Below are 21,654 nucleotides of genomic sequence, written 5' to 3' on the forward strand. Positions count from 1 at the left end.
AATGAATTAACTTTTTTTTAAAAAAAAATACAAAAACGTAACAAGGAAAAGAGAGGTAGAAGGAAAATAAATCTACCAAGAAAACAAGATAGGATTGAGTGCACACCTGGCTTTAAGAGGATTCTGGACATTTTAAATAGGTATTTGCTAAAATGACAGAGCCTCTAAAATATCTACAAGAGGTAGGTCAATTAAAAGCAGGAGTTCAATGCTATCTCCTATGAGGTGATCACATAAAGTTGATATCTGCCTTATGGTGCTGTCTAAGCTCACCTTCTGTCATGGACATCTGCTATATAATAACACACTACTCAAATATAATAGAAGAGACCTATAATCTTTATTACAATTAAGAGGAACTCCTGGGCCTCAGCTCTCTCAAGCACTTGTGTGACTAGCCACTGCTATAGGGCGTGCCTTATAGCAACAGTTTTCTAATGGGCACTTTAACAAAAAGAAAGAAAATGGATTCATAAGAATTGTTTCTAGAACTGTACTTTAATAGATAACTTATTAAAGCAGCATAAATGAATGTGTTACAAAATCCACAGACATATATGCATATATTAGTCTCACTGTTCCTGAAAGTTTTATCCAAAAGCTACGTTTAGCCTAACATGGTAGAAGTCCACTACTGTATTTTGAAACTTCCTTATTTCTTCTTCTTCTTCTTCTTCTTCTTCTTCTTCTTCTTCTTCTTCTTCTTCTTCTTTTTAACAGCCTGAGCTTATTAACTATTATTCTGTGATAGTGGCTTTTTGGATTAAGGTTAATGGGCCCATGTTGTTCAATGTCTTTATAAATGACTTGGATGAAGGAATTTGCAGATGATATGAAGCTGGGAGAGGTAGCCAAATGCTGCAGAAGACAGGATTGGGATTCAAGATTACCTTAACAGATTGGAGAACTGGACCCAAAGTAACAAAATGAATTTCTATAGGAACAAATGTAAGGTTCTACACTTAGACAGGAAGAACTAGCTGCACAAATGTAAGGCGGGGGGAAAACTAGCTTGCCAGTAGTACATGTAAAAAGGGGTCTTAGTAGACCACAAGGTGAACATGGGGCAGCAGTGTGATGCCGCGGGGGGATGGGGGGGGAGATAATGCTATCCTATGCTGCATCAATAGAAGTATAGTTTCCAGATCAAGAGAAGTAATAGTCCTGGATAAGAGGAGACAGAGGCGATATACAGCCATCTACAAATACATAAAAGGCTGTCACATGGAAGATGGAGCGAGTTTGTTTTTTTCTGTGCTGAACAGCAGAACCCAAAACAATGGCTTTTCATGTTACCAGAAAGGAGATTCCAACTAAATACCAGGAATAACTTTCTGGTGGAAAGAGCTATTCGCAAGTGGCATGGACGTCCTGGGAAGGTGGTAGACTCTCCTTCCTTGGAGGTTTTTAAGTAGATGTTGGATGACCATCTGTCAATGGTGTTTTAGTTGAGATTCCTCAGGGTCCCTTCCAACTCTATGATTCTATGATCAACTAAGGCAGCAGAACTAGTCATTTTAAGAAGTGGAAGAAAAGAATCCAGAAAGCTAGATCTCTGTGGATAGCAGAGTTCATTATTTTTTTCCCCCTATACTGCTTAATATTATCTATCTATCTATCTATCTATCTATCTATCTATCTATCTATCTATGTGGTGTACAAAAAACAGAAGCAACAACAAATAACAAACTATGACAAAAATACAGAGTTACATATAAAGATGTTTCTTTAACACAGTTATATCAGTATAAATTCAGCTTCCTTCTGACACACCGTCCATCTCAGCTTCCAGGTTCTCACCAACGATCCAGCAAACTCTCAGCTCATCCACAATAGTCTAACAACCAGAAGAGTTCATGGAAACATCAAGAATAACCCGTCTCTCACTCTAGACTTGTTTTTGATGGGCAGGCCCATACCTGTGCTCCATTAAGCTGCACTCTCCACACCCAGTTCCAGGTGCAGCAGGTTCATTGAGTTCCCCAAGGGGTCTAGGGGGGAAAGCCCCCCTCCCCTTCACTCACAACTCTTTCTCCACCATTTATCCTCTTATCCTCCAGCTGCTCTTCTTATTGCTGTTAACTTCTTAGCTCAATGTCCCTCTGTCTAGGGCATAGGAGGAGAATAGGGCTGACTGAAAAATATATTATGCATTGTGTGTTGTTTATATTCATGTGCATCTCTGTATGTTTTTCAAATTGAATCTCAGATCAAATGAGACCCTGCTATCTCCTGGGAGGAAGTTGTCAGAATGGATTCTGTGCCCTGCCATTCCAGAAGGAGTGACTTCTCCATTGTCCAGAAAGAAACCAGTAAGAAAAAAAAAAAAGCAATAAGAGATATCAATAAGATCTCATAGCACTGGAGAACCAGCACCCAAAGGACCACAATAACAATGTGAAATACTATCACTGGGATTCATGTTGGGCAACTAAACAGAAGTGATAACCTCCTGTTTTATTCATGCTTTCCCAGAGAGAATTACCAGTATCTTTGCAAAGCCAGAGGAAGACACACACAGGAAGGTTACCAAGGTCAAGCTTCAAGATTTGCAGACAGCCTTAATATAAGCTTGCATTCCAAATGCCATGCAATCAAATATAGCTGCACAAACTCAGGTTGCAGAATCAATGACAACAGCAGGCCAAGACACACACACACACACACACACACACACACACACACACACACAAACCGCTCCACAAATGTTGATATTCATGTATTTTAACTCTTCCTGACACCCCAATGTTTCATATAGAAAATAATCAAAACCTGCATGGAATTAATACTGACAGTACTGGAGTAATGCTAGTGCTTTGTGGTAACAATGCTTTCAGCTTTTCCGCATTTGTAGCTTTGCAAGATTTTTTTATGATCTATTTGTTATGACATACAGTATGTGTGACAGATGTCCAATGCTGGCTGCTATAAAGTAGCAGAGACCTGTAGGGCAGGAGCTAGAACCTGCGCATCAGCACTGAAATGCTTGAGAAAACTGATAAGTTATTGCTCTTGTCCCAGTATCCCTTCAGCAAAAGTTGTACGTCCAAATGGCAGCTCTGACCACACACACACATTCACAGCCACCCTTCTAGCACACACCAGTTTCCAAAGTGTAAAATAAAAGAATGCACAAAGCAACTCCTGTAAATACGAATGTTTAAGTGGGTAGCTGTTCTAAAGCAGCATTCACTCCTTTGCACACAAGAAAATAAATGCTAAGAAATCAGCTAAAGGAAGAGTTGCAGTGATGTATTCTTCACCATCCAAAAATAAGATGGAAACAAAAAACATTGGGTGCTTTGTATACATGAGGCTGCAAGCCACTTTGACTGCTGAAGAAAGCTCAGCTACTCTTCCACTGTATTTTGAAAGATTCGGCACAATCAGGGTTTTTTTTTTCACCCGGAAGTCACTGGAACTCAGTTCTGGCACCTCTCAAGTAGGCGCCATTGCAATTCTAAAAAAACAAGGGAGGAGTTACTGGTGAGCTTCAGCACCTCTTTTTCTAGAAAAATAGCACTGGGCACAAGGAATACCAAATGGCAACAGATACCTAGGTCAGGAGTGGCACAAACAGAGAATTCAGATGTTAGATTTAGAATAAATCCACACGTTATTAGTAGCTTTCCCACATTTTATTAACAAAAAACCTTACCTAGAACCAGAGCCCTCTTCTCTGAATTGACAGATACCACATAATAGTATCTGCTTTTTGTAGAAGCATACAGCAGCATATGATGCAGAAATTGGGCCATTAACTATGTCAGCAGGAAAGCTATATTCTTAAAAGCAACAACTGGTTGCATTTTATGTACAGTTTCATACTAGGGTGATATAGTTCAAATAATACACAGTCCAATTAATCTGTTTTTGCTTAACTATATCGATTGGAAAATTAACTCCGTACAGTGGTACCTCGGGTTACATATGCTTCAGCTTACATACGCTTCAGGTTACAGACTCCGCTAACTCAGAAATAGTGCTTCAGGTTAAGAACTTTGCTTCAGGATAAAAACAGAACTCGTGCTCCGGCGGCGCGGCAGCAGCAGGAGGTCCTGCTAAAGTGGTGCTTCAGGTTAAGAACAGTTTCAGGTTAAGAACGGACCTCTGGAACGAATTAAGTACTTAACCCGAGGTACCACTGTATAGCCAAAAGTCTAAATACCCAAACATCGCTTAGTGCCCCCATAATGCTCTTTGTTCTGCAACCACATTTACTAACATTCTGTCATCTCTTATGAACCGCAAGCTGAGACCAAGAGGAACAGAACAGAACAATGTAAACTTTGAAAATTTACACAAGTCTGAACTAAGTTTCAACTAGAACGTGGAGGAGGGGAACTTTTTAGGGGATAATGTAAAAATGTATCAGAAAATGAATTGTATTCTATACAAAGGTATCTGTTTTAAAATGTTCAAGAATATGCCATAATTTTGACATTTAAGTGGTCTCATCAATCTCAGTGGAATTATACAGCTGCTTGAAATGAAATTGAAAAATGATGTGAAATGTACACAGTAGTCATGGGATTGCTCCTTTTGCTCAAAAATGGGTTGGACAGGGGATGGGGAGGACTTTAGCAATCCATTTATTACATTTTGCCTCCTACCAAATATTATTATACTCTCCATATGTGTGTGTGTGTAATACACATACATATATTCCAAATAAATAGCAGTAATAAAAGCAGTCAAGATACAGTGATAGAGATTTTACAATTCTTTGTACGTCCACAGAAATGCAGAAAATATGCTCACAAATGTAAATGTACAGATGGAGTTTATGAAAGCTCATAGATTCTGCTTGCTGTAATGAGATGAAAAGAGACTCTGAACTTTGCTGGAGTCAGAAATGATAGCAACACACCCTGAAGGCTGCCTGTCAATCCTATATGCAGATGGTGCTTCTTCCAACTGGCCCTTTGTGTCAGTTCCTTCAGCCACTCTTGTAGCAGACATAGCTCCCTAGAGGGAAAATCCTGTTGATCTACTGCCTGGTTGAGTGTCCAAAGCAGTACTGTCTCTATCACCTCTACTCTAAATGATTATTTCCTTTAGCTATTGTACTGCCTTCACCATCTTGTATAGCCAGAGACAGAAAACAAGTCTCCCTCTCTGTCTCTTTCATTTCATTTCACCTGCTCAGATTCAATTCCTGAATGCAAAATTTAGTCCGTCCAAGATGGTAACACAAATCCCAGATTTATTATGAGATGTTCATTGTGTGAATTCTACATAAATAAAGTTTTTAAAAATAAAACCAAACCAAGCCAAATCGTATTGTTTCTGCTTTTCACATATGTGACTTGTCTGTGGATTGCAAAACTTGTATCATACGTGGTTGCCTCACATCATCACTGTAAGAAATACTATTGATCTTTTTAAAATCCAAGAATAAGGTTTTCTGCACACTCAAAGTCTGTCCTTCTCTTTGTCATGGCACTTTCAGGCCAGGAATATCCAGAGTGAGGAATTAACTCTTTGTCAAAAGTACACTTACAAGTTAGGAAAGGGCATGTCCCTTGATCCTATGTCTCTCAGCTACCCCTAGGTGTGCACCCGAGAGAGGCCTTGTCCCCTCAATGTATGTATTTCCCTCATCAGAGCTGTGTGAAAACAGGCAAAGACTGCCTGCATGTTACCTGTTTCTGCCCCTCCCCTTTTAATCCTCTTCTGGTCCTGAGAGACAGTGGAGCAGGAGAGGTGGGGGCAGCAGCAGAAGGAGGTGTAGAAGCCCTTGACTACACTAGTCTGACCTATCTCCCCCTCCTCCTACACCCATTCTTCATTCTCCAATCCTGCAGATTCTCCTGCCTCTGACTCTTATCTCCTGGCTGTTATGGGCTCTGCCTGATCACTGATCCCTTCAGTTTCCAACCCCGCTTCTCCTCAGCATCCAGCTGGTTCCCGATACTGTTTAAGCTTTCTAAATTGTTCTGGGGTGGGGGTGGGGGGAACCTACCACCAAAACTTACTGGAATGTAACAAATCTCTTTTTCACATAATTGTCATACTTGCTTGCATGCAAAGGCACATTCTTAAATATGGTACTGCAGAGGCCCCAAAGATGAATTAATGGCTATCTTGTAAGCTAAGGGCAGCATAACCAGGCCACATTTTGGCCTAGCCATTAAGTAGTCTGAGTCAGAAAGCTCCCTATGTTTTCTGCATCAGGAAGAAGATGGCTCCTCGGTGTTAAAAGCATAGAAACGTAAACTGGAAATTAGGCATGTTGTGTTAAACACCCTCTGTAAGAGTCTGATGCTTTTATACAGTCACTTCTAAAACTGTAACACCACATGTAAATTATGGCCTGATGCATCAGCTGGAGAAGCTATGAAACAAATGTGGTTGGATCAAGAGAGTGTAAATTTGCATCATTTAATTTCTTTGATGCCTAGACTGGAGGAAGCATGCACAAGTAGAGCAAACAAAATGTTTCTAGGCTAAAACTTCTTAAGTTTTAAATAATTTATTTCTTTGCTTGTTTACTTCTCACATATACTGCCTTTTATTTAAAGAACTCAAGGTGGTGTACACAGTCCCTGCAACCTCATTGTATCCTAAAAACAACCCTTTCCGGTAGCTTAGGAGGAAAGTGACTGTCTTGAGGTCACCAAGGCTGGATTTACACTGACCTGTTTAACATTATTAGAACGATATTAGTTATATCATTCTAAAACGTCACAGGGCATACTTGCAAAATAAAACATTTCTTACCTTCATCAAAATGCTGTCTCCCTACAGCTGGTAGCTGGGTGCTCTGTAGTGCTTTCTGGTGTCACATTTAAATAATGTTAAAAGCAGAATGTTATGTGGCCATATGGTTATCAAAACCATTCCTTAGCCCTTCCTTAACGTAAAAAACTATGAGTGTAGATCTTCCCCAAGTGAGCTCCATGCCTCAGTGGGACTGACTGGGCCAAGCCAGTATTCTTCTGATTAAATGGCAATTCTTTTTGCAGGTGCTGCTAAGTGGGTGGGGCCAATGAGGCCAGAATACACTGGCAAATTTATTCCAGCTGTGGGTCCTTCAAGCTAACAGGGAGGGTTGGGGAATGAAGCTTAACTGTGGGCAAAAGAAAAAAAAGAAGGGAATATCTTCTTTCTAATACTGGGAAACAGCAGCATTGGATAATTGTAAATAACAAGCATTTATTTCTGTATAGAAAAATATTTATAGACCGTCCCTCATATAAAACACCAAGGTAGAGTACAATAAAATATGCAAGTACAATAAAACATAAAGTGTCATAAATACAATAACAAATAAATAAATGACTAGCTCAAGTTGAAAAACTTTAAACAACGGCATAGCCCTGTCGACATAAAAAGCAGAAGAAAGGATGGCTGCTGAATCTGCTGCAGAAGTATAGCACAGCATGGGACCAGCAACGTTAATGCCCAACTTCTAGTTGAAGCCAGCTGGACTTCTGAAAAAATAGGGAATAACTAACATTGCTTCTCCAGATGATCTCAATGATTGCACTGGCATATAAGGGTTCAGGCATATGGCAAAGTTAGTCAAGTTAATGAAATATCATTTCTAATATTTCCATGCTGCTCTATGGGGGGAAAATAGCTATACCATTGTTCCCCTCCGAAATCCCATTTTTTGCAAGTAACCTCTCTTGGCTTTAACTCAGACCGAGACAGGCTCACATGTTACTGGCACCACCAGCAATAGTTGTGCTTTGCAGCTTTCTACTTAGGGATGCTTACATGTTCTACTAGTCCAAAAACTATTCTATCACTTATGGGAAAAGAGAGAGAAGGAGAGAGAGAGAGAGAACAAGTACACACGAACACTAATAGGACAGAGGCACTGAATGATAAGAGACAGGAACCACTGAATTTATTTAATAATCCCTGTCCGTTTCACAAAAATGGCCTGTGTAATCTTTTTAAAAATAATAACTGGGTTCATTTCAGAGCCTGCACAATGCTTCTCTTTGTCCCTTGTAAGTCTCTCAAATGTCTTATTTTAAAGGAATATATAGTACTCCCGGAAGACATTTTCCCATTTCTATTCTCTTCAACTCCTGTGAGCCCTTGTTCTGTGTGATAAGGCAATCTCCTTCGGGATCTGAGCTGTGTAGTTTCGCACCACGAGTGACAAGGACTCGACTTGAATAACTGCTGTGCGCAGGTTGTAATTATGTCAGCTGGAGTGTTGAACAAGGGGACTGATTAATGTGAGCCCCAGCCCAGGCATAGTCCCTATCAAAACCGCCGTGCAGGCCAAGCAAGTGGGGATGGGTTAAAGCAGAAAGACAAAACATGCTGCATTGTCCATGATAGATGAATTGCTCCAACAGTCTTCAGGCAGATGTTCCAGGACAGTATAATATACAATTACTCTGCCTTATCACCTTCCAAGGGACAATAAAGCTTCCTCCTTCTATAGCTCATGTGAGTGAAGGCAAAATTAGTTTTACTTTTACAACACTGACTCACTTATCATGTTGCCTTGATTGTGCTTTTACAGCTAAAGAAAACATATATTCCGCTTTTAAACTAAAATAAGATCCCTTTAATAAAAACCAGAGAACTCTTTTGAAACTATTTTGCATCACAGCAAAGGAATTTGTGAAGCCTTGAGTTAAGTCATGAGGAACTAAAAGATATACAGCTATCATTAAAGGGACAGGCCTGTGAAGCATGTTTAATGCTACATCACATACAGCAAATCGTATATGCCTTTGCTCTACAATAATTACCACCCAACACTACTAGGAATCACAAAACCCTTTCCCTCCTGCTAACCTCCCTCACTGCCAGGGTGTTAAGGGTAACTATCTGTATAAAGTGGTTTTGAGGTTGCACTTTTAAGAATTATGAAAGTAAGGAAAATACATCAAAAGGTACAAAGAACAGATTTGTATCTTAATAGTTAGTTTTTTTATATAAAAAACCCTCACTGATGCTAATTGAAATATGCTATCCAAAAAGGAGGAGGGGGAGAATGCAGGCAAGAAAAAGGCATTATTACAAGAATAAATAGAAAAACAAGTCTCAAACATAAGGCTCAGGGATGCCAGATATGATCACAGCACCTTGACCATTTAATTTATCTCCAGGGCCAGGAAATGATGCCCCTGGTGGGGAAATGAGGCTGATTTTCCAATGGTTGGTACTGCCTCCCTTTCATAAAAAACTACAAAGTAGTTGTCAAGAAATATAAAAAGAGCTGCTACATTGGCAACCAAGTGAAAGCAAGTGGTATGAAGTGGTTATTTTCTTTGGTGAGTGAAAATGATTCTTGAATAAAAGGGATGTTTAGGCTGACAGAACTGAAGGAGGGAGTTATTTTGGCACGTGAAATGGTTTTTAGGGGGTTATTAAGATGGCAGGGTGTTTGCAAACTACAGGTGGGTGCTCATGCCTGGCAGAGAGGGCTGATGCAAGTATTTTGGAAGGCAAGGTGGAGGAGTGCACACCGGGTTTGGAAGGCAAGCTAACCACCAAACCTTCTACTGGGCCCTGCCCCATCAAGACTGGTGCATTTTTTTGTAATTTGGCTTACCATGATTGTAATTCCTATTTTAATTCCTGATCTCTTATCTTACTGTTAGTTGGCCTAGGAATGTTGTGTGCTAAAAAGTAAGAGGCTGCCACAGCTGAGCAATAAGGACCTGGAGTCCTTACCGGTGGGCCTTGCAAGGAAGTGGAGGAAGCAGGTGGGCTGCCAGCTTAGCACATTGCAGGTGTGTGCCATAATGTGAGCAGCCCCACACTGGCAAGTACTGGGCAGTCAGTAATCATGCGCTTGCATGGTGTTGAATAGAGCCTCATGCCTCACGACAGACACTAGTTTGCTGTCTTCCCCAAACAGATGCGCGCGCGCGCACACACACAAACACACACACAATCACAATCACTAGCCTTTTACTTCCCAGTGCACCACAGCCTTGGCTACTCCTGGCAGTAGGAAGATACACATCTCTTCCCAAAGAATTGTTTATGAGAATACTGCTAGGAGAGAGGCTTCTCCACTCCTGTCCATGTTGCCTTTGAATAGGGAGACAGCAGTGAGGCTTTTAAAGAAGTTATAGGAAATGTTAGAAGAACAGAACTCTGAGGCATTTCCTCATTAACTTGACCCTTTATGAAGGAAAAATATGTGTAAATAAAGGCTGCTGAGTCTGAACAGTGCCATCATAAGGCAGAGACCACTGAATGGACCTACAGAAGTGACCAGCAATGTTCACCTGTGTTTATGACAATGTAGCCCTTAACCCAGAGGTTGCTAACATGGTGCCCTCAATATGTTATAGACCCGCAACTCCCATCACCCCCAACTTTTATTCCTGCTGACTGCAGAGGATTGGAGTTGTTGTCCAACAACTTCTGGAGGCCTTCCCCTGCCTTAACATATTATAAATGGAAACCCTCCAGCTCCTAGCAGCTTAACAGAGCTATGGATAGACAACATGGGAGTAATCTTGCTGATAAGCTGGCAGACTGGCTAGCTAGTGGATAGAGACACAGAACCACTTCAGATGTTGGAACTGCCGTGACACTATGGCAGCACTTCATGGGAAAAGCTAAAATCTCAGCTGGCATATCCAGAAATACAAGCACAGCTTTCTGGTGGTGATTTGAGAGAGCATGGCAATTCATTTCTGAAGTTGTCTTATGCATTAATATTGCTGCTTGTATTTGTGGATTGCTCTAGATCATATGCTACTCACTCCATGCAGCCATGGAAGAGATTTGAACATCCAAATTAGCCCACCAAATCCATTGTTATTTGCTCCTATGTTGGGCTCCTGATTTATTTGCTTCTAGTTCTGGAAACAACTAGGTACATGTACTGGCTTCCTCTAACTAATTAATAACCACTGGCAGGCAACTGTGAGCAAGGATTTCCCTCGTTGTCATAGGTATTTCTGAGAAAGGCTCACTTCTTCTGACCATACTTGTTTCTTGCTGTCTTAACATTCATCACTTTCCGACCACCACCCCAAATTCAAATTTTAAAAGGCAAAGTCAGTGCTTTCATTAGAAGGGTACATCAGGGAGCATTCAGCTTCTAAAGCAGTCAGAAACATAAACTGCAATTTAAAACACCTTTAAAGCTCATTCTCAAAATGGCACAACTGAGTAACAACTGCGTGTCTATGATGCAATAAAACAACTCTCCAGAAAGGCCCCAAGTCAGCAGCCCTGCCCTGTCACTGCAAAAATTTAATAATTAGCCTGAAGGGGGTTGAAAGGATGGGTGTGCATGCAAGGGATGTAAATGTATAAATACCTTATTTTAAGAGGTTCTTGGTGGTATCATAAAGTGTGATTTTCAAATAGTTTATGATGTCATCTAAAATGCTCTGATATATTTATAGGCACATAACACAAAGAGAAGTTTTATAGCAATATAAACTGCAGAGCTTTCTGGACATGTATCTTAATAGCAATATCACTGCTGAACAAAATATAAAAAGATAGTACAGTTGTAGAATGCAGGCTGTTCCACTCAGCCAGGAAGGGGGGGGGGAGCAAGACTAAGGGCTAGACTTTGAACTTGATAATCTGCCTTGAGAAAGGAAGAAGAAAAATATACAACTGGGGGACAAATTGTGTCTGGTGAGTCACAGATCATCTTCTGGTACTTCCTTGCACCACAGCGAAGTAACCTGCTTTTGGGTATAATAGCAAAAATCACTTCCTCTGTGGATTCCTGCTCAGCTTCAGGAATCGTAGCTTCATATTCTGTCCCTATGCTCATGGCAGAGAAAGCCTACTGCAGAGAATCAGCATTAGCTGCTGGGAAGAAAAGCTGCTTTACAGCAACAATGACAAGACAGAGGCTAGTAGCTAGGGAGGAGGATGCCTAGAGTTGGCTACTTCTAAAAGTAGGTTAACTATCATTAAATATACCCTCTCTCTTTATATTGCTTGCAAAGACTCCCTGTCCCTCTCGGCATCAACCCCAAGCTCAAAATTTCTTTTGAAACTCACTGCCTCTCTGACCTAACTATGCATAAAAACAGCAATATTCCAAGTGGAAGCTTAGATGGTGCACATGCAACCGTACTTGGCACACTGACCATCTGTAATTGTTTGCAATCAAGAACCCAGGGAAGCAACAGGGTGGAAAAAATGCTTCTCATCTCTTTGGCCAGGATGTAGTAGATGACCAGTACTCACAATGTTAGACTTAGTCTTACCTGAACCAATTTTCATCTCTACCTAATTATACTGTCTCCCTTGTCTTATTGATTCTTTCAGTTCACACAAGCCCATTTGCTATACACCCATTTTTCTTGCAGAGTCACTGTTAATGTACTGCCTATTGAGCATTGGTCTGGCACCCTCAGCTCCAGGCACTTTCTCTTTTCTAGCTCTGAGCTGGCTGGATGCTTGACTTACTCATCTAACATTCAGGTTAGAAGAGAAAATGCATTCACTGTAAATGAAGTCACAGTGCTTTATTTGGGTTTGGCCAAGCAAAAAAATGGTTCATATTCTCACTTAAAATAAAGGTGAGCAAAGATTGCACTAACTGCATTAACATGTATTCAACCCTACCTGTGGAGTGATGTGTCTGTCATTCATTTATGTTGCCAACTCCTAGGGGCCAAGGTCCCTTGGGCCGCCCCCAAAAATATTTGCTATTCAAATGGTATGCATGCACCGTGTCTTATGATTATGCAAGGTGGGGCTTACCTCTCCCCAATATTTTATTCAAGTTTGCACCCCTGCTGCCATGTATGACTGCTCCTCCACTATGCAAGGAGGTCCTTTAGCTGGCTGAGCATGTGAGCTATCCTACATATATCCATGCCCAATGGCTGCTCCATACTTTGGCAGCATCGTTTCCTTTGGTAGCATCTTTTGAAAGCAGTGTAGAATTGCTGTTGCCTTGTTTGGTGGTGAGGGCCTGAGAAACTAGAAATTAATTTAATACATTATATGTTTTAATTTGTTTTCACAATGCAATCCTATGCATATTTCCTCAGAAGTAAGTTCCGCTGTTTGATGGGACTTACTCCTTAGTAAGTGTTTTTTTCAGTTTGCAATCTGAAACATATTATCTGAGCCTTTGGGATATCAACCCTAAGTTCAAAGTAGCTTTCATTTTAAGAAGGTTTTTTCTGCTGTAACTTATATTACATTTATAAACACTGTTATATTCCCCTTTGCCTTTGGGTTAAAGCAAGATGGAAAATGTAAAGATATACACACACAAGCATAAATAAGTCATGTCTTATAACCACAAAGCAGTCATATACTATTTAATTGTTAGCTCTTAATCCATCATTGCTAAATGTACCTAATTTGTAGTTTCAATCTCCTAAAATTCATTTAGCAACATTACTTGATAGTTTAATAGTAAAATTTGTGTTTCATTAAAACGAGGGACTCCTTAAAATGAATTTTAAGCATAGAGGTTATCCAGAAAATAACTAAATCAAATGTTCTTAGGGAACATTTTAAATTATAAAGAAAACTTGAGGTGAGCAAAATGTGAAACAGACCACTTCAGTTTCACAATTCAAACATTTAAAAGGTGCTCATGCAGTAGTTTTCAAGGATAATCAAGTTATTCTGTCTCCAGGATAACCAGGCCTGTCCAACAGTACTTTTAACTATGATTTTAGCACCTCATATAGTTTTAGCAACATTTGAGGCACAATTCTGTGTGGGCAGTAACAGACCTAATTTCCCTCTCTTCATTTTTTATTTTATTTATTTAAAAGATTCATATACTGTATTTCAGTAAAACTTCTTGAGCACAAGGACAAAAACAAGAGGTGTTTTGTTTGGGTTTTTTTTTTTAAAAAAAAATACAATACAATAATATTGCAATACATCTTCATCTAGTTCTAAAGAACCCCAGTACCCTCCGTGAGGAGTGAATTCCACTGAGAAAGTTCCCTTTTCTGGTCACCAGAAGCATCTGAAGGAGATCCTTCAACAATGACTTTAATACACAGGCTGGTTTGTATAGGAGCAAGTGTTTCTTCAGGTACCAGTGCCCTAAGCTATGCAAGACTTTAAAGGTAAGCACTAGCACTTTGAACCACATTCAGAAATGGATCGTGAGTGAGTGAAGTTCTTTCAATACTGGTGAAACATCTTCCCAACTAGTCCCTGTCAACAACCTGGCAGCTGTATTCCCCTGTCATGTGCAGATGAGGGCATATGGAAGCAAAGTAGCAGAGCGCTCAATGGGAGACCAGTGCATGCCACTTATATCCCTATCAAGCCCTTTCCTTCCAGTTGGTTATGCAATGCAAGTCTCAAATTTAGGTTTCTTTACAGAGCACAGGGATGGATGAGAATATATATTAAAACATAACTATTCCGAATAAGGAATTGTTGGCTCTTAACAACATTAAATCAGCTTTTCTACTCACAGAGATCTACAAAAAGATCCCAAAAGTTGAATCTTAAGCAAGTGAAGAATTATTAGCTCAGCCCGGCTAATCTCCTCATTAAATAGTTCCCAGATACACCTCTAAGCAGGCCTTTTCTATAACATGTTGAGTTGTATATAGGCAAGTTTTACTCGTGATAGACCTTTAATGTTCCTAATTTAGCCATGCCCATTAATTTCAATGGGTCTCCTCTGAGTAGGACTAAGGTTGGCTATACCCCATTCTCCTCTAGCACGACCCATTTCCATGATCAATCCCCATAGGAAGCTTTTTACCTCCTTATACAAAATAATTTCTCAACTCCTTTCTTCTGAAATGGGTGTAACTCATATTAAGATCCACAGTTGCACCCCCTTTAGAGTTGGAGACAAGTGCAAAACAATTTCAGTCTTTTTACTACAGAAGCCTTGATCGTCAAGAATAGGAAAACAAAAGGAGAGTTTGCAATATTATCTACACAGAAATAAAGAACATACACAACAACTTCATTACATGATAATAGCTCAAATGCTTGGGGAATACTGCCAAAATAGTACTGTCAAAATATAGTTTATGTTTTCCTTGCAAGGCTTGCATTTCTACCATAATGTATATAAAGTAATAGCTAACTACCACACCAGGGACTGTCCAAAGATATTCCTTGTAGAATGACCATCCCCAAAGATAGCCTTGGTCCTTTCATAATGGGAATTGAGACCAAAGAGGCATAACCTAAAAAAACATGTTTATTTTGATTCTTATGTAGAAAGAAGGCCACTTTGTTTTCAAAAATGGTTACACTAATTGATCTGAGTGCTTGTTTACTTTTTAATTATGTCACAAACCAAATGTATATTAGTTAGCATATTTTATACACAGAAATAAACATTTGCTTAATGATTCAGCAATGCTAGATAAATATACACTAGATTTGTTAAGTATAATTTCAGGATGTTGTTGTACATCCTGAACATAGAAACTTTGAATGGGGTTAACATGAAAAAGTTGCCTGCTTCTCTTTAAGCCTACACTCATACTAATACACAATAAATCCAAAAGGAAAACTGTTGCATTTTGAGATGAATTGTGAAGCAAACAGCTTTTTTGACCTGATAATAAGAACAATGGTAATGATAGTGGTTTGTGGCAGAAGAAATGAAGCTGAAGGGATGAAACATGAAACATATGCAAGATAAACAGGAAACAACAGCTGTAGCTTCTCTTTTCCTTGTAGAACAGGAAGATCCCCAACCTAAATTTGCTAACTAGAAAGGTTTTTAATCTTTTTATGAACTTGGAAAATATGAATTTCAAAACAGCTAAGAGCCCAAACGTCAGCTCTATTGTGTCTCTATTTTGTAGAATAAATATAACTAACTCTGTACCACCCTCTGGACAGGGATAACATCAGCAGCCACCAGTGAAATCCCTGGCCTGGCAGAGATGAGGTGGCCTGCTGCTTCTTGTATTACATCCCAAAAGGTATCAAGTTCACACTGGTACTACACAGTAGCAAGGCGCCGTGTTTCCCACTCCATATGCAAAGCAGAGGATGACATAGCAGAATATATAAAGTTGTGATCTAATACCTAAAGCATAAGATTAAATTGTTAATACGCATGATCAGCAATGGAGGGTACCATCCTGCAGGTATAAAAAGAAATTAAAGTGGATATCTGATCAAGTCATATGCAGAGCAAGCACAAATGAAATCAATGGACTTAAGTCAAATCATAACTAACTTAAGCCTATTTATTTCCATCTCTGAATATGGCTTAGTTGGATATCATCCTAAATGTCTCGCAAATATTATAGTATAGAAAGCAAGGAACAGTAAATCATAGAATGTGAGTATAGAGCTAAAACAAGTTCAGTATGAAATAACTGAACAGAAAGCTAAGGGGCATAACAATAATATTAATAATACAGAATTCTTCATTTCACCAGCACAATAAAAAGCTCCAGAGAGTAATTACTATTTTTTTTAAAATAAAGGATACTCATGTTGAGAAATATTTCTAGTATATCTTAGATCCCAATATACTTCCCTTTCTGCTCCTGGTATGTTATTTTATACAGAAAGTAAATACCTAGCTCTTATGGATCTGCATTAAAAAGAAAGAAAGGAAGGAAGAAATGAAAAGCACCAAGCTTGCTATCAAACTGTGTACTAAATAAATGGTTCTGACATGCAGAATAACTCCTTAAAAGAAGCACAGTTCTCAGCACTGTACATACTGTTTTAAGGGATAATCATGCTTTCCAATAAGCACACATTTTTCTTTATAAGCCAGTCACCATACTGACATTTGCCTCTGGCCAAGAGAACAGGGCATGAAAGAGGAAGCTGAGCGCCTTTGAATGCTACTACCAATGTGTTTTCCCCCCCCAGAAGGAGTGTTGTGCAAGCAACACAAGTGGCATGCTCTTCTTCCCCAAATGAAATGTCTTGTCAACAACTCCATGAATTCTGGGCTCCAGAATCTTATGACAGAACCCAATTCTGCTATGAGACATTATCCCCCCTCCAGTCCAGCAGCTGAAATATGAATCATAGTAGAGCCACATAAAGTGTACATAACAAGTAAAAATTGGGATGCAATAATAAAACAGAAATGCAATTATTTGTACGTCAGACTGAATTTAGAGTCATGCTAAAGAGACTACGGAATATACCCTTTTAAAAAATATCTGTAATGTACACTACTGTACTTGGGCTTTGTAAGTACTCCCCTGGAACACATTTAATATACAAATTTCATTGGAAGAGAACCTAGATTACATGGTTATTTCTATTCTAGTGTTTTAACAAGTAGAAAAATCTATAGATTGGGAAATCACTTCTTCCTAGGTTTGAAAGTTGGCATATGGGATTTGCTACAGATTAAAAAGTTGCAAAATAGATCATTGTTCCATTGTTTCCAAAAATAGGATGTGAAGTTAAAGAGTAGCTGGTGAAAACTTGTAATTAATAGAGAATGACAAGAAAAACACAAGATGCATGACAAAACTAAGTTGTCCATCTGTTAAAAAATGAGGGGTTAATTTTTTAAAAACTGGATGCAATGAGCAAGTACAAAAAAAATAATAATATCACATTCCTTCCCAAAACCTGAAGGAAAGCCCCCCCCCCCCGGGGGGGGGGTTTGAAATGCTTTAAAATTCTTTTTAAGATGACTACTTTATTTCACATTAAATAAATATGGGGTAGGGGAAATCTTTCTCACCAGCACTTCCCACCATAGCATTATAAAATGAGGCAAACTGAAGAGTGTGGAGAATGAAACAAGGTAATTTTTAAAAAGATAGGGAGGGAGATGAAACACTAAATGATTTTAACAGAAAATACTAACAAGAAATGGGGCCTGCAGGGTCAGCCGTTCTATTAGGCAGAATGAGATTGCCACCTCAGGTGGCAGATGCTGGGATGTATAAAGGGAGCAGCAGTCCCCAGAACATTCCTCTTTATCCTCCCTGGCTGTTCCTATTTCTTAGAGATCTGAGCTGTTCATGTCAAACAGCCTATCCTACACCCTCTAAGCTAGTCAGCTGCCCTCAGGTGCAGTGAAGGATGCTGTCACTTCACCAGCACTGAAGTGTTCAAAAACCAGTCCAGTCAGCTTCTATATGCAGACTGGAAAGCACCTTGTCCTTTGCCTCAGGCATCAAAGTGTATTGGGCTGGCCCTGGGATAGCATCCCCAGGACCTAAAAACAGACTGGAACAGAAACCTTGTGGTCCAGGAATGGCCAGTGGGGAGGGGTGGGCAATAGAGCAGTGAGGGCAGGGTGGTTTGGGAACACCAGCAGGAGCATCAGATTGGCTCTGCTACTCTGACCTGGCTGCCACAGTGGCAGCCCTCTGTACTGGCCACTCCTGTTATATTCCTGCTCACGCCTTGCAGTTTGGTAAGTGAGTTTCAAGATGAGGGGAAAGAAAGAAAGGACATCTTTTGTCTTTGCCATTTTCCCAAAGACTTATCTTGCTGCACTCAGAGGTTGCGGATGATGGAAAAGACCACTGTCTTAAGACCTGGACGAGCTGTTGCCATTTAGATTGACCACACTGTACTAGATGAACAAACAGCCTGAGCTGGTATTAGGTAAATTCTGATGTTCATAAATGCAGGAACTCCTACATGCTTTGAGATACCGTCTCCAATTTAAAAAAAAAAACACAAAAAACCATACGTGGGAAAATACTTAAGACACCGGACACCATCTGAGCATGTAAATTTATCTCCTCTTTTCCTTGTATGCCTTAGATATTTGACTTGCACACCATGGTCAGGAGATTCAGAGAAACCTGCACACCCCATTCTGGAAGCAGACCCTTGCTTGTACTTCATGAATTGCCACTCCAAAATGTTCTCTGATCTTTGGAAGGCATTTGAGGTGCGCAGAGAAGTTTCCACCAGACATTGGGAGCGGGAGAGGTCATTTCTGTGCATTGAACATTGACCTGGTGTTTTAGATGCCAGTTCTTATTTCACTTTGTATAATGTGCAGGAAATGTTACCATTAGGTCAGTCCACAGGGCTACAAATTATGTTTCTGATTATATATAGGTTATTAGGAAATATTAGCCACTGATTTCAGTGGAATTATTTACACACACACACACACACACACACACACACACACACACACACAGAGCTTTACTGCGGTCCACAGACCCAAAATACACAGTACAACAATAGTAAATATCAATAGTTGTTAATGTGTAAAAACAGCCTTTCTAGCCAACAGAGAAGCTTTAGCCTGTGTGTACTGATTTCTGACTTTTACTGCCTCCATGAAGAATTTTGCTACAGCCAGTGTAATAGTATCAAACCTATCCTCAAGGAGAACCTTGACATGAAATGAGTCAGCAATTTCAAGTTGTTTTGTTAGTATTGGATTGATTAGATGCCATATAACATGTTTATACAGACTACAATGCAATAAAATGTGTTCCATACATTCAACATCCTGGGAACATGGGCACAGCCTATCTTGGTATGGGACACCAGGCAATCTTCCCCTCAGCACTTCAGAAGGGAAAACATTTAATCTGTCTTATTTAAGTGATATGTGATCAGTATCAGAGCGAAAGATTCATTTCCCATATTTTTGCTTTTTCATGTACTTTGCTGGTAGGGTTCCCAACCTGGCTAGACTCTGGCTATAGGAAAATTATGTCCCCTGAGCATAAAGTGCAACATTCTTCCTAGAGATGGATAGTCTTACAATACTTTGTAAATTAAATGAAATGTTATCCAACCTGTCATCATATGTTAAATAGCTGGAGATTATTGTGACTAACAACACACACACTTCTGTACCATCAGTTTCATACAATGGCTCCCCTTGCAAGCATTAGTGCATATTTTTTGGGCTTCTGATAAAGAATTATGCAATCTCAGCACATGCTCTGCAAAACTGAGAAACAAATGCATACTGCATTTGCTGACGTATCAAAAGTATCTGAAAGATTATTTAGTTTGAAAAGAACACCCACATCCTAGTTTTGTTCTAATTATATTGTTGCATACACTGGAACGTATTATAAATGGGTCTTTATTTTACAAAGTTTGAGCGTATACAAAAATAAAAGGGAACCATGAACTCCCCAGGGAAGCTGTCCAAAAAGAGACAAGTGTTCTCTGCAGAGTCACTCTCCCTAACTCAGAATGCAAGTGCTGCTGAATCCACACAATGAATCCTTCTGCACTTGATGTCAGAGGCTATAATCCCTTACCAAGCATTGTTTAATTAGTTTATTATGCATAATAAATGTAAAATATTTTATTTTAGTTTACATAATTATATTAAAATGCATGCCATTTATCCGTAAGCCTGTAGGATATCCTTCACATGTGACATATATTTTAGAAAGGTGCATTTATAAAATTAATGCAGTTTGCAGGTCTTGCTGTTTTAAGCTTCTTACTTATTTCTATAGAATTTTTTTGCTTCTGCTACCTTCACTCTGATAATTTACAAAGAAATACACACAAAACAAAAAGAACAACAATGAGCAGATGGCAACCTGCATAACGATGCTTCTGTAGAATTAGTAGCTCTTTAAAATGAAGGCATATTCGTGACTTAAAAATAAGTCAGTGTTATGCCTGTAGTAAGCTATTGTAATGACAGAATTTAATTCTGTAGTGAAAAACACACACTGAAGAGCTGACTACTTTCACTGAAGATAAATTCAATTCTATGGTGGCCACGAGACATCATTCAAACCTTTTTTTAAAAAAAGTATTATCAACAGTTGTAAGAAAAATGAATATTGACCCCAACAAATTACCCAGTTCATTGTCATACTTAACATGGCACAAACAGGAACAGATGACCAAGACTTTCTAACAGAATATTTAATTTTAAACAACTTTTGCCATAATTTCTTCTCCCTGCCCCCAGCTTTGACAATGAACATTTTTGGTAGATTCAAAACAACACAGGAGCATACACATCAAGGTGAGATTAACAAGAGGACAGTGGGATTAACATTTCCATTCATGTAAGAAGTAACCATGAAAGTCTATAAAGGACAAGCAGTGTTTCGATATCTCATTTGAAATATGGCAAACCCATAGCCATTCAGCCCTGTTTTCTAATTAAAAAAATGATATCCAATCCTGCCTATGAATCGTACTAAGTATTTTCTATGAATCCACAGTGGGAAACAAACCTTTCACAAATAAAGCAGAATCTGAGTTGCTAAAGTAACAGGCAGGTGCTTCCATTTAAAATACTTAATGGACAAAGAGTCTGTTCAATTCTTAAGGGGACCTTCCTCTTTAGTGTCATGGCTGCAACTCAACCAAGAATTTTTTCCTCCCAAACTGCAGCTGATCTGAAAAGGCAAAGCAGATCAGGAGTCCCTCCACAGAGAATTTGAACAGACACTAGAACATCTGTGAAATAAATAGCATTAGCGCTTCAGTGTCTCACATCAAAAAGCTTCAGAACAGGGGTTCCATTACCCCCCAACACATTTTGAGAAATAAGTGCCCCCCTTATTTATCTTAATGCTGCCCTGATGATGATTTTATGCCAACATATTTATTTATCAATTTACATGAATTTATCAATTTACATTTCATTCTCACTAAGGAACCTATTACCTGTAGTCACACCAAGGACATCTGTAGGGTTTCTCTCCAGTATGAACACGTTTGTGCCGTGTCAGATGGGACTGGGTTGTGGAAGCAAAGTTACATTCATCACATTTGAATGGTTTCTCTCCTGCAAAACAGTGAAAGTTATTCATTTTTACAAGTAGAAAGGAGAATGTT

General features: G+C 39.3%; 1 protein-coding gene and 1 long non-coding RNA gene across 3 annotated transcripts in view; one reads left to right on the forward strand and one right to left on the reverse strand.

Moving 5' to 3' along the window:
- LOC307220172 overlaps positions 1 to 2,660 on the forward strand; it is a 36,044-nt gene extending 33,384 nt beyond the window's left edge. For both annotated transcript variants that reach the window (XR_013840745.1, XR_013840746.1), the window contains one exon: positions 2,210 to 2,660. This is a non-coding gene — a long non-coding RNA (uncharacterized lncRNA). The remainder of the gene's footprint in view (positions 1 to 2,209) is intronic.
- The window catches only part of ZNF407 (zinc finger protein 407), a 347,724-nt gene that overhangs the window by 98,306 nt on the left and 227,764 nt on the right, over positions 1 to 21,654 (reverse strand). Inside the window, exon 7 of the mRNA XM_079983722.1 lies at positions 21,484 to 21,604. Coding sequence (XP_079839848.1) covers positions 21,484 to 21,604 — 121 coding nt within the window. The remainder of the gene's footprint in view (positions 1 to 21,483; positions 21,605 to 21,654) is intronic.

Source organism: Podarcis cretensis, assembly GCF_951804945.1.
Source record: "Podarcis cretensis genome assembly, chromosome: 7".
NCBI lineage: Eukaryota > Metazoa > Chordata > Lepidosauria > Squamata > Lacertidae > Podarcis > Podarcis cretensis.